The 17,266-nt window shown below is 38.7% G+C and overlaps 2 protein-coding genes across 7 annotated transcripts in view; both read right to left on the bottom strand.

The window, feature by feature from the left end:
• The window catches only part of yrk (Yes-related kinase), a 28,527-nt gene extending 25,746 nt beyond the window's left edge, over positions 1 to 2,781 (bottom strand). For 2 of the 5 annotated variants that reach the window (XM_051671418.1, XM_051671420.1), the window contains exon 1: positions 2,634 to 2,781. The gene's annotated coding sequence lies outside the window, so the exon portion shown is untranslated. The remainder of the gene's footprint in view (positions 1 to 2,633) is intronic. The other 3 variants (XM_051671416.1, XM_051671421.1, XM_051671417.1) reach the window with 2 other exon arrangements.
• Positions 2,782 to 4,810: 2,029 nt separating this feature from the next.
• sesn2 (sestrin 2) lies at positions 4,811 to 12,986 on the bottom strand. 2 transcript variants are annotated; one of them, XM_051671442.1, is made up of 10 exons: positions 12,750 to 12,986; positions 12,298 to 12,359; positions 10,698 to 10,877; positions 10,388 to 10,570; positions 7,339 to 7,539; positions 7,109 to 7,250; positions 6,864 to 6,976; positions 6,501 to 6,691; positions 6,104 to 6,248; positions 4,811 to 4,952 (listed from the first exon to the last, which is right to left on the bottom strand). In XM_051671442.1, the coding sequence occupies exons 3-10, from the start codon at positions 10,854 to 10,856 to the stop codon at positions 4,866 to 4,868; spliced, it is 1,221 nt and encodes a 406-aa protein (XP_051527402.1). In that variant the 5' UTR covers positions 10,857 to 10,877; positions 12,298 to 12,359; positions 12,750 to 12,986; the 3' UTR covers positions 4,811 to 4,865. The 2 variants fall into 2 exon arrangements, with proteins under 2 accessions (XP_051527402.1, XP_051527401.1); XM_051671441.1 differs by having other exon boundaries at positions 12,298 to 12,363; positions 12,750 to 12,954.
• Between the last annotated feature and the right edge of the window lie 4,280 nt (positions 12,987 to 17,266).

The following is a 17,266-nucleotide window of genomic DNA, read 5'->3' as shown; positions in this document are numbered from 1 at the left end:
CACAGAACACCCTAGCAACCACCTAGCAATTCCCTAATGACCACTCAAAATACCCTAGCAACTGCCTAGCAACATGCTAGTAATGCCCTAGTGACCACCCAGAACGCCCTTACAACTGCCTTGATACCACCTAACAATGCCCTAGCGAATACCCAGAGCATCCTAGCAAATGCCTAAAAACCACCAAGCAATGCCCTAGGAACCACCCAGAGCAACCTAACAACCGCCTAGATACCACCAAGCAACGCCCTAGCAACCATAGAGAACATCCTAGTGACCACACAGAACACCCTAGCAACCACCAAGCAATGCCCTAGCGACCACCCAGAGCATCTTAGCAACTTCCTAGCGACCACCCACAACACCCTAACAACTGCCTAGATACCACTAAGCAATGCCGTAGCGACCACCAAGAACACCTTAACGACCACAGAGAACACCCTAGAAACCACCTAGCAACACCATAGTGACCACCCAGAGTGCCCTAGCAAATGACTAGAAAACACCAAGCAATGCCCTAGAAACCACCCAGAGCAACCTAACAACAGCCTAGATACCACCAAGCAACGCTCTAGCTACCACCCAGAACACACTAGCAGCCAACAAGCAACGCCCTAGCAACCACTCAGAACAACCTAGCAACCACATAGCAATGCCCTAGCGACCACCCAGAATACCCTAGCAATGCCCTAACAACCACCCAGAGTGACCTAACAACTGCCTAGATACCACCTAGCAATGCCTTAGCGACCACCCAGAACACTCTAGCGACCACAGAGAACACCTTAGCAACCACCAAGTAACACCCTAGTGACCACCCAGAACAACCTAGCAGCTGCCTAGCAACCACCTAGCAATGCCCTAGTGACCCCCAAAACACCCTAGCAACTGTTTAGCAACAACCTAGCAATGCCCAAGTGACCACCGAGAACACTCTTACAACCACCTATTTACTACCCAGAATACCCTAGTGAACTCCTAGCAATGCCCAAGCGACCACCCAGAACACCCTAGCAATTAATTTGAATCCACTTAGCAATGCCCTAGCGACCACCCAGAGTACCCTAACAACCACCTAGATACAGCCTAGCAATGCCCTATCGACAATCCAGAACACCCTAGCTAATGCATAGCAGCCACCTAACAATGCCCTGGTGACCACCTAAAACACTTTAACAAATGTCTAGGTACCACCTAGCAACACCCTAGAAACTGCCTAGCAATGGCCTAGTGACAACACAGAACACCCCATGCAACTGCCTAGCAATGCCCTAGCGACCACACAGAACACCCTAACAACTGCCTAGATACCACCTAGCAACACCCTAGCAAACTCCTAGCAATGCCCTAGCGACCACCCAAAACACAAAGTGACCTTACAGAACAGGAAGTGATGAAGCCTATGGCCTAATCTAGTCCTAGTGACATTTCATTCTGTTTTTCACTCTAGGACAAACTCTTCTCTCTTTATTTGTTCAAATTAATCAAACCACATGATGCCTTACAACCACAGTTTCATGAGTACTCATGATCCTCATATACAGTTTAGTCAGTGTAGGAAAGCAGAGGGTGATTGATGTACTGATTTACATACACCGAAAACAAAACACAAACTGACAAACTTTATGACACAGAGGAAGAAAAGGCTTGACATTTTGTAAAGAGAAAATTATTGCAATGATACAGGTAATATAAGTAGCTGAATACCAGATACTTAAATATAACTTCAGAGACTGAAACGCTTTCACAATGTGAAAAACGATATTCTCAAACCACAGCAGCAACTTTACTGAAGCTTGACTATCTCACTCTCCATCTCATTTATTTAGATCATTCACACAGCTTTACCAGATACACATTTCTTACTTAATGCCAACAGTCAAGGCCAAGTTAAGTGGTTCTTCAAATGTGCAGTGCAACCATGACACTGGCCTTTAATTGCAGGAGTAACATTAATTGCCCATTACTGAATTATTTGCTTATCTACCTGCATTTAAAGGGATAGTTCAACCAAAAATCATTTACTCACTTTTGTTGTTCCGAACCCATGTGACTTCATGTAACACAATAGGCAGGATGACAATCTCAGTCCCCATTCACCTTAATTGCATCAGTTTTTTTTCTCCATACAATGAAAGTGAATGGTGACTGAGGCTAACATTCTGCCCAACATCTCCTTTTATGTTCCAAACAGGTTTGGAACAACATGAGGGTGAGTAAATGATGACTGAATTGTAATTTTTGGGTGAACTTTCCCTTTAAAGGCTCATTTCTGCTGGTTATGCCATGTTCTCTGAGCCAAAATAATGAAATAATAAAAACACACAAAGGAATAAATAAAGTTTAATACATCACTAAACAACAGGTTGCGCACCACAGAGCGGATGAATATATATATATATATATATATATATATATATATATATATATATATATATATATTTCCCGTTAACTGCACCAGCCAAACTTTGAGCAGAGGATGTCTGACCCTCTATTTGTGAATTCACCACTAATGTGTAATACATATTCTATATGTCACAGATCTAATTTGACACTAAAAAAAGTGTTTTTTTCTTTAATTATAGTTAAAATAATTAACAAAAGTTATTGTACAGTATTTAATTGTCACCCACCTTCACACTGAGAGCGGAGTCCAACAAAGAGCAGTGTGCGCTGGATCCAGCAGTGCGGGTTTCTCGTTGGATCAGTGTGTATTCTTATGAAAGGTGAAAAGAGAGGGACAGACAAGAGTCCGTGCGGCGCACAGCCGGCCGCGGATGCGCTCACTCGAGTCGAGTCCGGAAGGGCTAAATTTCCGCGCGCGCTCTGTGCCAGGCGAAGCGCGAGCCGACTCCTCCTCCTCTCAGCAGATTTGTTTGCTAAATACCTGTTTTCTTCATATCTGATGAGGCATTATCAACCAAATACAGCTGCAGTGTCATGACTTCTCGATGGTTTCAACTTTTAAATTACCGAAAAAAATTTCACGATCGTTTCTGTCCTCTGGTGGCTGTTTCGTGTTTGTGCAGTTCTGACCGCATTTAGCGAATGCGGACATAAAGGTCATTATAAAGGAAGGAAAATACTTCATTTGTTAAGTTTATACAAAACACATGAATCAAATATAAAAGACATGAATGATTATGTCATATTAAAATATTTTACCATACATAAAAATGCTTTAAAGATATTGCACAATAACACAAAAAACAAAATGTGCTTTTTAAAATCCAGTTTAGCCAGCTGTGAATCAGCTCAGTCTAGAGAGAGAAAGAGGCAATGCAGAGTTCTTAGTGTCAAACTCACATTAACATTCATCAACACAAACATATACAGAACAGAATACTGCAGCAGTGCAAAGATACATTCACAGTATGAAAAGAGAGAGGTCACAGCGAGGCGTGTGCAAAATTCACTGCCTCCAAAATCCAATCATGAGCTGGTAGCAGCGGATCAACCATCCCATAGAAGCACAAAAATATGGCAGAGGCTATTTGCACTAAGTGCATATAGTGACAGATGCTATTTTCACCAAGTGTAAAAAGCAACAAAAAGCACCTTCTTTGCACTAAGTGCAAATAGTGGCAGATACTCTTACACCCCTGTTTAAATACTAACATACAGTATAGTGGCATTACTGCAGCATTTTTATTGTGTTTATTTGGAGTCCCACAGACACCCTACACCAACCCCTACCATACAAAAATTAACCATGGCTTTACTACAGTAACCATGGTATCACCATGGTATTTTTCTAGTAAAATCATAGTAACCACAAAATTAAACATGGTTACTATTAATTACTATTAACATGTTACTGTAGTAACACCATGGTTAGTACATCAGAACTATATAGTTTCCAACAAAACACATGGTTACTACAATATTACTACAGTAAAACCATGGTTAATTTTATCCGGATCAAATCCTTCTCTCAACTCCCCGACCTTCACTGTGACCAAATCACTGCGAGGAATCTCTTTTAATTATTACTAGTATTACAGGAAATATTAAGAGTAGAGATATGGGAAAAAAGTGTGTCAAGGGGTGGGATTCAAACCCGTATCTCCAGTGTGACAACATATACACATACTGTCATTACACCCAGAGCTACTACAGCTGCACATGGGATTGCATTTTGTCGTAAAATCCTGTGATTTAACCAGATTATTGGAGTGCAAATAGTCACTTAGTCATCCAATCTCTTAATCCACTAAATGTCTAACCCGTTAACCAGTTTAATGTCTCTGCCCCATCGTGAAAAATTCCAATGTGCCCGCTTTCATTTGATCAGCAGTTGTCCCCAAATAAATCTGTTGTGGCTGTCTTGAGTTTGATCTGAGCAGGGTGGGCAGAGTTAGTGTAAATAGCTCTGCCTACAAGATGGGCTATTTGCACTTAGTGTAAATAGACATTCTGCAAAAATATTGCAAAGAAAAAAGAAAATGAAACTATTGACCTTACTCACAGTGGCGTCATATTTGATTTTTGATGGGAATGAAAAGAGACTTACAGTCTCTTCAATGGTATGCACATTATAAAGTTGTATCAAGGTCCTAAGGCATTGTTGTCTACTAAAAAATTTTGGAAAGAAGATTTTTTTTTCGATATTTTGTCTGCGGACAACAGTAAATGACAGTAAAACCCATTGAAGAGACTGACAATAGCCTCGTTTTCATCCCCTTCAAAAATCAAATATGGCGCTTCTGTGAATAAGGTCTTGTATAAAAAGGTCTTGAATAAAGCTTGTGTGCTTTAAAGTGTGCTTGTGTGTCAATTTAAGATCACAGAGTCTGCAATCAGAGCATATAGTGTTTCTATGGTTCATCCCTTGTCTTAATGGTTTTTGGATCAGCTTGTGTTGATTAGGTAATGTAGCGTGTAATAGCTCTGAGAGCATAAAGTAAAGCTGCCTGCATTCGTGCCTCCATCAGTATTAGGTTCACGTGGACCTGCAAAAAAACAATGACAAATGTCTTACAAAAATAGCAATTGCTATACATGCTTTACTACAACCCCAAACTGATAAACACACATATGAAGGTAAAGAGGAAAAGACGATAATTGCCAGTTCTCATTAGGGTTATGAAAGTTCAACTACAACCAGTATTACCTTAAAGGGATAGTTCACCTAAAAATGAAAATTCTCTCATTTACTCGCCCTCATGCAATCCCAGATGTATATGACTTTTTTTTTTTATGCAGAACACAAATTAAGATTTTAAGAAGAATATTTTTAGCTCTGTAGGTCCTCACAACTCAAGTGAATGGTGACCAAAATTTTGAAGCCCCAAAATCACAAAGGCAGCATAAAATAATCCATAAAACTCCAGTGGTTAAATTCATATCTCAGATGCATATCTGTGGGTGAGAAGATCAAGATTTAAGTCTTTTTTTTTTTTTTTACTATAAATTTTCCTCCCTGCCCAGTAGATGGTGATATGCACGAAGAATACGAATCCCCCAAAACAAAAGGAGAAGAATGTGAAAGAGAAAATTAAGATTGAGATAGAAAATGACTTAAATATTGCTCTGTTTTTTCACCCACACTTATCATATCGCTTCTGAAGACATGGATTTAACCACTGGAGTCTTATGGATTACTTTTATGCTGCCCTTTTTTGATTTTGATTCTGGTCACCATTCACTTGCAATGTATGGACTTAAAAAGATGAAATATTTTTCTAAAAATCTTCATTTTTGTTCAGCAGAAGAAAGAAAGTCATACACATCTGGGATGGCATGCGGGTGAGTAAACTATCCCTTTAAAATGATCAACAAACCACTAGTCTCAATGAAAATATATTTAAAGCAAGTCCTGATATTATTTTTAAAGATATAGTCCATATTTCCTGGCATAGCATCTGTCCAAAATGTGCATTTCTGAAGCAAACCACTAGAGGCCACTAACACATAACTTCAAAATGCTAATTATTCAGAATAAGGCCAAGAACACAAGCATAATTCAATTCCATTGCTAAAGAAAATGCAGTCCTTTCAAACAAGAAACACCTGTTATCTTTATATCCTTATATCAATCTATCTTTGTATCTATATAAATATTCTACCACAAACAAGATATTTATGATAGAGTCTAAAATACCTTTTCTGAGTGGCGGAACTGTCTCCAAAATGAGAAGTACATTCTCGGTGTGGTTTTCTCAGGGTGACAAGCCACTGTCTTAACATACACTTTTAAACTGCGTTCTAATAACTGGTTCACCTCCCAGTAGTTGTAGTCATCATACCTGCATGTGCACACATATATTCAAGCAAAAATAAAATGAATCTGGTACAATTAACACAACTTTTAATCTTAAACAGGTTAGCCTTGAATAAGGCTACCTAATGAGGTTTTGTCTCCTAATATGTATCATTTATATTTGTGATAATGGTGGAGATTATTTTCTTTGCTTTATTTTATATAGACTTAATCATAATCCACTTTTTGTCTCATACCACTAGGGTAATTTTAGGGCTATTATGCATGCATGACTGACCTGATGCCATAGATGCAGTGAATGTAGTTCCAGATGGCTTTGCGGAGTGTGGAGGTGTCCACGTTTGAGTGCATGGCCATGGTGTGATATGTGAGCACACACACCACCTGAAATTTCTCATCTAGAAGCTGAGCCATCTCTCCATACAACCTGTTCATCAGGGAGAATCCATGATCCTCCCATGAATAATCCTGAAAAGCACACAAAAAATCATTCAAAAAGATCAACATACAATGCACAATGACATTGTGTTCAAGACTTATTGTAATGCACATCATATATTTGCAAAATTACTTATCTAGTTTTAATTGTGTTGTATAGATCTTTGTATCAATGTATGCATGCACATAATGAGTAATGCACCTGAGCTCTCATGGTTGGGGGGGACTGTTCTCCTCTAGGACTGAAATCCTGGTAGGTAAAATCTGCATCCACCACAAACCGTGAGATGCAGTCAGGAAGGACAGGGCTCACAACTGTTTGAAAGACAATTATGACACGGGATCAGAGAGCAGCAAACTTGGAAAGTACAAAAAGATGGAAAGGAAATATGGTGTAATTTTGTGGCTTTTGTGTGACACATCATTAACAAATTATTTTGTTCATACCCTCCACTGACTCTAGCAGACTCTCTGTCCTTTCTCTTTCAAAGCGAGTAACCATCTCTTCCTGCGTATACTCTTCACCTTGCTGTTTCACCATCATCATTTTCTCCATCAAAAGCTGAACTTCATTCACAGCTCCAGGCCACTGTGCACACACATAGATACACATTCAATTACCTGAACACAAAAGGATATCATTAACCTGTGATCAACATCAGTGACACTTTTAATACCTCATGTTGATTTCTGGTAGAACTACATGACTCTGTGGGTGAACACGGTTGGAGTGGCTGATCATCTGACTGCTCTGGCTCAGGGAGAATGCCACAACCCCAAACAAAGGAGGCCAAAGAATGGGCATGGCTCATTAAAACCACAGCCTGAATCAGCTCTGCCAAAGACCATCGAGCCTCCGTACTAGGACAAACTAACTCCTGTGAACAGAGAATTTTTTTAAACAATAACTTCTCTAAATTAATCTCTACATATTAGGGTTGTGTAAAGCAACATATTTTCAAAATCAACGAATCAAGTAATTGGTCTTTTGGAAACCCTGTATAATTAGGCTAGTTTTAGGTTCACCTGACCCCGATTTAATGTTTTTTTTTGTGGGGGGTGGGCATTCACATAAGATGCGTTTTTGTGTTTAAAATTAATGGAGCTACTTATAGGACAGGTAGGGAATTTATTTTCTTTTGCAAAAAGTTTTGTATTCCCTAACAATATCTTTCTCCATCCCTTACGAAAATTAATCATGGTTTTATTACATTAACCATAGTTGAACTACTGTATGATATTTGAAGTAAAACTAAAGTAACCACAAAATTACTTTATAGACACCCAGTAGCGGCGGTACAACAAATGGATTATTTCAGATTATTTTACTCTGGATAGGGGCACCCGGCTGGGTTGCCCTCTTTCCCCATTATTGTGTATATTCAATATTCCCCTGGAACTATTAGCAGCCGCGATAAGAAAGGAGGATGATTTCCCAAGGGCGATGGCAGGAGGTGTGGCGCATAAGCTTTTGCTTTACACAGATTATATTTTATTATTTGTCTCCAACCCCACTAGATCTATGCCTTGCCTCCACAGAATTATTCACTCCTTTTCTAAGTCGGGATACAGAGACAATTGGTCTAAATCTGAAGCTTTGGCTCTGACAGTGTACTGCCCAGTAACTGCTTTTCAGCCGGGCGTCTTCCAGTGGCCCAAACAGGGCATTAATTATTTGGCCATTTTATTCCCAGCAAATTTGTGTGATTTAGTTAGAGTCAATTTTGACCCTTAAATAAAAGGGTTTTCGAGCGATGTGGACAGATGGGCTTCATTACATTTATCTATGATTGGGAAGGTTAATGTTATTCAAATGAACTGTATTCCAAAATTCAACTACATGCTACAATCTTTCCATATAGATGTCCCCCTCTCTTATTTCAAGCAATCTGATAGCATAGCGAAGTTGGAATGGTAAACATCCCAGTTTACACTTCAATAATTACATAGTCCGATTGAAAAAGGTGGGCTAGGCCTACCCAAGATTTTGTTTTATTGTTATGCATTCGGTCTCAGACATTTGGCTCATTGGTCGCTTCCACCTGAAAGAGCCCCTCCCTGGTTTTGTATTGAATAGGAAGTTCTTGCCCCTATTTCACCATTGCAAAGCCTTTCTATCAAACTAATCTGAGAAGTTAAGTTACACCCTGTTATCTCGCATTTGCACGCGATATGGACAAAAGTGTCCAGAATGTTTAATTCAGACATTTATTTAAATGTTGCCTCAAGCATATGGCTGAACCCCAAATTATGTATTAATAAGTCCCCTTTCTGATGGTCAGAGTGGATTATGAGGGAGGTTAATACACTAGGTGACCTATATGAGAGTGGAGTGCTGAGATCCTTTGAAAATATGGTTCAACATTTTGGGATTCCCAGGTCTCAATTCTTCAGGTACTTATAGCTGTATAGACACACCCACCAGCTGGCGATGCCAATGAGAAGATGGGGACATAACCCATGTTTTTTGGTGGTGTGTTAAGATCCAATAATTCTGACTGAGGGTTCAGAGTTTTATGTGTGATGCATTGGACACTCAAATTTCATTTAGCCCCAGACTCTGTATTTTAGGCGACGGGGCGGTCATTAATATAGGAGATAAATGCATAAACAATTGGGTCCTAACCAGTGTTATGATCGGCAGACAGATTATTCTTAGGGGATGGAAGTCCGATGGAGCGCCCTCATTTCAAGAGTGGTGCACAGAGATGGGCATTCGAGGAGATGTCATATATAAGGCTAGGCAAATTAGATTTGTTCAATAAAAAAATGGGGCAACTATTTGGCTTTTTTGGAGGACTCTCAGGGAGGGGCAGTGGAGAGAAAATTGCAATTTTAAATGTGTGTGATTATTATTATCATTTTTTATGTATATGTATATATATATTTTTTTTTTTCTTTTCTTTTTTTGTCTGTAACTCAAGTTGTGACCACAGGGATATTTGTTGAGGGTCAGGGTGGGATTGGGAGGGGGGAAAGGGAATAATGGGGGTTATAGTGGATTCTATGAATATATCTTTTGCTTTTTTGTTTCAAATGTGTGAATCAATAAAAAGTGTTAATCAGAAAAAATAATTGTTTGCCCTCTTAATCTTTAATCACAAACGTTAACTAAAGCCTATTAGCTTTTTTAAAAATGGGACTAGTCGTTCAACATATCCCACCCACACTTCCTAACAACAAATCAAACATCGCTCATCAAGGCACTTCAGGGCAACTTTACGTTTAGTCCATTTATGCACCGCGGCTGTTTCAGACACCAAAGTGCCGCATCAACCATATTTTACAAGACGATCACTGTCAGACGTTAAAATCCTCTGCTGAGACTAATGTTCCTATATTTGTGAGGTGCTTTGGAGAGATTGAAGTCTTTTGCTGATTCTGTCTGACACTGCTTATATAAACAGTTGTAGTCATAAACTAGATATGTACATGCAATATTATCTTACAGTTCTGCTCTTTTGACTGCTCAGTGAGGATTGCCCTGAAGCACTCCGTTTACACTGAAGCGAACATTCTGCATTCATGATGTGAATAAGCGGTTCTGTGCCATTCTTATTTCTTACTTTTATAGTTTTGTACAATAAGATGTTATAGTTATTTAGCTTTTTTATTTATTTATTTTTTTCCTTAACACAGTCACAGACTAGTCAAATATTTGTTAAAAAAACAACAACCAGCTAGTCGATTATGAAACTGGTAGTTTTGCACATCCCTAGCATTTACCCGTATGTGTTCTTGGGTGATGATCCAAGGTCTGTGTGCAAGTAGTTTGTTGAGAGTCTGCAGGTGCTGTATTTTAGGTGGTGCACAGTGAAGACCCCTGAGCCAAGACTCATCCCCACCAGCAAGTAGAAAAGCAGAACTGTGACGCCGCACTAGGTACGAACACTGATGACGTGCAGATGCCTACACAGATACAGAAAAATTACTTGTTATTATAAACACATACCGGTACTCATTTATGTATATCTACAACTTGCAGTCTTGCATATCCTTTGGTGCCAAACGAATAGAGAATCCTCTTTTTCCTCACCAAGATGATTATAAAATGTCTCCATGATAAAGGCAGAGGGCCATCCAGCTGCAGCAGGGCATGCTGGGTGCGGACAAAACAGGCCAAGTAGGTGGGATGCATCCCCATTGCCATGGTGAGATGATCTGCATGCTGGTCTGACAACAGAGCCTCTGACATCACCTCCTGTATGGCCCCTTCCTCCAGAATCCAGAGACACAAATTAAGAGAACTAAGTTTTGTTCTGTAAAGCCCTATTCGGACGGCAGTTATTTTACATGGGGACGTGAGGTAATTCCAGCGTTTATAGGGGGTAGTCAGTGATTTTATTGGCGTCCGAATCCGAAATGTCTGTATTTTTCTCCCACCTCCCGCGAGAAAATTCCCGGCCAAATTACCTACTGTTTTTTGATAAACACCAAGGTCATGTGGTAATTTAATTACCGTCTGAATCCACATCTCTGAGTTTATTATCCAAAAGCCGTTTTGGAAATCCTTTTTGACCACTGCTAAGTGCGCTGCGCTTTGTAACAGCTCTGGCTGTAATGGACAGTTGTGAAAGTTGCAGGATTGTGTAACAGAATTTTTTTTTTTCACCACAGTGAGTGGGAACTCTTAAGTAGAAAGGAAAGAAAAACGAGGATCAGATCACGTAAACTTTTGAAATGGTCCATTATTATGGCAGCAATGTAATAAAATGTTAATATATTACATTGTAATGTAGAAACGTTTCCTAAATACATTTATACATAGGGCTTGCATGACTACTTGTTTATACGGATCAAGTATTCCCAGAAAAGTTGCCGGGTTAATGTCTATCTTATTTAAAAGGTTTAATTTCCACCTCAACTTTTTAAACACTGACAGATAATTCCAAATGATGTCCGTCATTTTGATAGATAAAACATAAGAAAATCATTTTTACCATAGCTCCTCAAATTTCATTTGAACTATCTTTACTGTCTTTGATTTGTGAAGCTTCTATATCTCCTTCATGCACTTAGGAGAGAGAAAGCGGCGCAACTGAGGTGATGCGGGTGATGAAACATGCGTACCCCCATTGACAGATTGATTTGGCTGATAAACAGATTGATAAACAGTCTTGTCCCTACAGTTCTTAATTCGTTTAATTGCTCTTCGCAAGAATTTTGGCTTGCTCCGTATGTGAAAATGTACACTGTATATGTTTGCAGCACGGTTCCCTCATGCTTTAAAAACTTATTTTTACTTTAGCGTAATTCCAAACATATTTAAACGCAAATACAGTGGACACAGTTTGTGGATTGATGAATTTTCCATATAACAAGCACAACTGCAAACATGTGATCTACAAAAAGTCTCGCTCGTCCCCCGTGATTTAATTGTCATCCAAACGCATGAGTTTTATCACAGAGGGGCCATGAAAATGTACTTTTAAAGACGTCACCCTGAGAAACAACTGCCGTCTGAATAATAAACTAACGATGACAACCTATAATAATTTTGGAGACTATGAAAAAATCTGAATTCAGTGGAAGAAGTTCTACAATGCTGCTTTAACTTGTCAACCAGTGACATACACAATAAAAAGAAAGATGTAAATTTTAAGCCCACAAAAATAATTGTAAAAACCAACACACACCTCTTCAGTTGGGATAAAGGCACTAGGCCCAGAGGGCAATGCCTGGGGGAGGTCCACACCCCCTTCCTCATGAGAGAGAAGACAGAAATAGAGTTAGACAGAATGAATATGGGGTCTTCTTTAACTCAGTTAAACAGTTTTAGTAGTATATGAATTGTAAATCTGCCAACTTTTATCAGAGGAATACTTATGTGCAATACCCTAGAGCTGACACTAAACTGTCATTCCAGTTTGGTGACTTTGTGGCTCTAATGGCCCTTTACCCACTTGTTATCGGGCGCACAGTTAAAGTCTGACAAAAACCAGGCTTTAAACACTGCAACCGATAGTTTGAGCGATGCGTCGACTAATCTTTATCAGTGTATACCGTATACAAACAAACATTAACAGACGCCGGCTCATGGACACATAATAATAACAATGTCTCGGTCAGACATTCTAAAACAACTCACCTTCATTGGACGGATGCGTGTTCAGAGGTTAAAGATGATACGATGACAAAGGAGTCTTGATGGTTCTCGCTCTGTGACTTCATTGCGTTTGTGAAGAAGTCTAGCCGGTGGAAAGCAGGAAACGCACCGGGAGGAGGCGTGGCAAACGTGAACACACTGCGCCGGGCTCTTGCATCACCTCTCCGGCACAGCATGACGCAACCCGCCGGTAAGAGAGGAGATAAGAGCGGGGGTTTACTCGAATTCTACTAGTGTCATCTACTAGTTCAACCCGAACGCGCAGGCGTCTCAAGACGCTATTTCAAAAGTGTACGTTCTTTTTAAACGGACACGACGCCCCGCTGAAAAACAAAAACAAATTCTTGATGCGGCGCAACGGTCAAAAACGTTCACAAAAACGCGTACAGTGTATAAACGGCCCTTTTGGCCACTATAAATCTTGCATTGTCAAGTAGTAGATAAACTAGTCTTAAAGGGATAGTTCACCCAAAAATAAAAATGTTCTCTTGATTTTATGCCATCTCAGATGTGTATGACTTTCTTTCTTCTGCTGAACACAAACGAAGATGTTTAGAAGAATATTTCAGCCCTGTAGGTCCATACAATGCAAGTGAATGGTGGCCAGAACTTTGAAGCTCCAAATAGCATATAAAGGCAGCATAAAAGTAATCCATAAGACTCCAGTGGTACTTTTTTTACTATAAATCTTCACTTTCACTTGCATTGAAAGGACCAACAGAGCTGAGATACATTTTTACATTTGGCAGACGCTTTTATCCAAAGCAACTTACAGTGCCCTTATTACAGGGACAATCCCCCTGGAGCAACCTGGAGTTAAGTGCCTTGCTCAAGGACACAGTGGTGGTGGCTGTGGGGATTGAACCAACAACCTTTTGCTTACCAGTTCAGTGCTTTAGTCCACTACGCAAACACATCTGGGATTGCTTGAGGGTGTGTAAAATAATGAGAAAATGATTTTTATTTTTGTGTGAACTATCCCTTTAACCTCGTGCGACCCCTCTTCCACATGCATGGACGTTGTATTTTGGCTTCGCTATAAGCAACGCATAATTTAAATGTATAAAAACAGACTGAATACTGTTCACAAGACTCTAGACTGTAATTTAAAGGGTTAACTTCTGCCGCACCGAATCACGTGGCACAATAGCATGCCATCGATTTCCTTGAAGTGCTCCTATGGACGCAGCGCCAACAAAAGTGTCTCTGGTAAGAAATCTCTTAAGGTTTTTCATTAAAACCTGTTTGGTTGTAAAGAGTAGAGTCTCTAGTTTCATTTGATATGCTGTTTTAAAAAATCTGTTCATTTCTTGCAGGTCAGCGCCCTGATAAATATGATGTCCACATATGTGGAAACTGGCACTGCATTTCCTCAAAAATAGAAAAAACATGTTAGCTATTAGAGGTCGACCGATATATTGGTTTTGCCGAATAATCGTTACCGATAACAGATTTCTGGAACTATCGGTTATCTGCAAAAATCCACACTGATAATTTTTCCCCGTTACGTCCAGTGTTGGAGCGGCTGGGAAGGGTCCGCTGTCGTTATACCGTATGAGAGCGGCCTCAAGGTGAAATAAAAACTTCACTGATGTCTTGTGGTGTTTGTTTTGACACTTGAGACTACACTATACATGGAGCGAAACACTTCAGATGCAGATTTAAAACATCAATGACGAAAAGGTATGTATACAGTACACTACAGTACAAGTTGTCATATCATTATAAAGTAATTAATTTGTTGACTAGATGCTGCATTAGAAGAGAACAGCAGTATGTTTGCTGACAAGGCTGAGAGGACGCTAACATTAAAGCTAACCTCAAGCGGTTAGAACAATGTGACAAAATATACGCAAGTCCTACCCAAATGTTTAAATGTCACGAATGTTACCACCTATTACCATCTGTTTGCATTAGTTTATATCCAGCTGGTCACGTTTATGCATTCATTAGCCAGCAAAGTTGCATATTTAAACCTAATGACATGAGAAAGCAAATTAATATCTTCATGCAGCCGAGAGAAATGTATAAACAAATCAGAAACGCATCTGATTTCAATTTAAAAAAATTATATCCTCACTGTAATACGATGACTTCAGATCGATCACATTCTTGCTCTACAGTTTAACAGAAAGCAGGTGTCTCAATATGCTTTTAAAGTTCTTTTTATTTAGACACATCAACTAAAAAACAGCGCTCCTGCACGAGACGCTGAATAAACAAAAACAAAGGGAAACAAAGATGTTCGTTTAGCGCGCATTTACATAGAAAAACAAATGGATGGTTGTGAAAGCGTTCGGTGTGAACAGCCCTTTACAGTTGGTGGAGGTCTTTTGCCGTTGCATCTTGCTCTCTTATAAGCGTTTCTCAGATTAACCAGTTAGTTGTTTAAATTCTTTGTCTGGAAAGATGTTTAACTTGGAAATATGTGTCTCAAGATCCTCGTGTTCAGTTCCAGTCTGTTGTGTTCCATCTGTTTGAACAGCCCCTGACCTGGGCTGAAAGTCTGAGCCGCTTCACCATCGAGTTCATCTGAATACCACTGCTATCTGTGAATATTGCTACCTTACACACAACTGTACTGAATAAAAAACAATGTGCTTATTATTATGAAGCTTGAGTCTGGAGTAGTAGGAATCAGTGCAAGTGTAACACCATGTGAACAGTCTACTGAAGCGTTTCACCCCCATCATTTTATTTTTGACTTAACATTTGAGAATATGGGCCGACTAAAACTTTTTATTTATTTATTTTATGCACATTAGTTGAAAATTAAATGCTCAATTTTAACAGCCAGGATAGTAATGTTCTATGCAATAATATAATGGTGCTGAATGGGTTTTGTATTTATTGCGCCCTCTTGTGGACCAAGGAAACAAAATCAATTTAAAAATCAGCTGACTTTAAAATTAGAATATTAATTCATATATATTCATATTTATATATTTATTTCATTTAAAAAAGTACAATACATTTTCATGGTTAAGTCAGTACTGTTTATTTTTGTAATAAAGTTCAGCACTGTTTTACTTTGTGTTATTTTTTCATTCAGTATCAATTTTAAAAACTATCGGTTGATTAATCAGTTATCGGCAGGTACTGCCCAACTTAGTTATCATATCGGTAAAATTGGTCGACCTCTATTAGTTATTTTGAATAGCTTTCAACTCTAACACATATGTGGGTTATTTATCTTCATTTTAATATACATTTTGTTGTGTTTAATTTTGTTATCACTGTGCAATACAATTCTATTCATTAACATTAGTTAACGCATTCCTTTATGTTAATTGGGCATTTTCACATTGAGAATAAATGGGTTCATCCAAAAGCTGAAAAATGTTGCTTTCAGAGGCTTTATATGGAGTAAGGATGAAAACTGTTCACCACCAAAACTGTTACTCCATTTCAAACTGTTCTGAGACCAGTGAAGACAGACAGCACATGGAGGTTAAGTCATTCACTAAATAGGGAACAAGGGAGCATCCTATAGCTCTCTATACAGCTAAGTGCATTCAATCCAAACTTCTATCAAAAGTTCAATTTCAGGCTAAAGATGATCTTTAAAGCACTCAACATGTTTGGCAGATATGGGACCATGATAATCAATACATAGATTCAGAATATATCATGCTACATTTTATTTTAACATGGTTGGCAGTGATTGGATGATGCTGGACATTACTTTGAATAAGAATTATTTATTTAGCGTTTACAGAAAATCAGCGGTAATGTATGCAACGTCTCAAAAACATGAATAACCAACACTCCTGGAAACATAATAAATAAATGAAAAAAATTTGACTATAGCACAATTTCACAATGTAGTCTTCCTGTCCACATATGTGGACATTAATTTTTAGGTAAACTATTTGCTCTAGAAAAAAAAAATATTTTTTTGCTTGTTTATTTGGTGCTAATAGTTACAAATTAAAAAGGAAATGGAAAATGTACACAGCAGTCAAGCAGGGGTCTCAGGAGGTTAAAGACAAATTATTATATTGTTTCATTTGTAGAGATATTTTTTCTTCAAATTAGCAAGTTAGCTTTGCTCTAAAGAAGTCAGGTAAAACAGGCCATTTTGGGAAAAAGGAATAGGTCATTACATTTTAATTAAATTTAAGTTTTTTATTTAAGTAGACTCTCTCTATGCAGTACATTCTAATACATTTGTCAGTTATATAGACTTTCAAATCTACCATATCAGCTCCTGTAAGTTCACCTTGGTTTTACTGGCCATGCTTTTCCAGTTATGACAACATTTGATGCATACTTGGAGATTTGTAATAAAGCGTTCTAATCAAATATCCCATTTTAATTTAAATGTAATATAATAATAGGTAGGCCATTTGTTTTGGTAGTATAGCTTTGACACTGGCCAACCGTCAGTACAAATACAGCCCTTTAATGCATACCTCGGGGCTTTAGTGACCTGGGACCCATTCTACCCCCTGTACCTCATCCATTTTTTGGAGTTGTGCCCACACCTCTTTAGTATT

Source organism: Myxocyprinus asiaticus, chromosome 34, assembly GCF_019703515.2.
Source record: "Myxocyprinus asiaticus isolate MX2 ecotype Aquarium Trade chromosome 34, UBuf_Myxa_2, whole genome shotgun sequence".
NCBI lineage: Eukaryota > Metazoa > Chordata > Actinopteri > Cypriniformes > Catostomidae > Myxocyprinus > Myxocyprinus asiaticus.
This window is presented reverse-complemented; position numbering and strand designations above follow the sequence as displayed.

Coding starts and splice junctions, on each gene's coding strand:
- sesn2 (XM_051671441.1), bottom strand. Junction 7,251..7,338: donor CTACCAGAAATCAACATGAG/GTATTAAAAGTG, acceptor GTGTGTGCACAG/TGGCCTGGAGCTGTGAATGA. Junction 6,249..6,500: donor CACTGCATCTATGGCATCAG/GTCAGTCATGCA, acceptor GTGCACATGCAG/GTATGATGACTACAACTACT.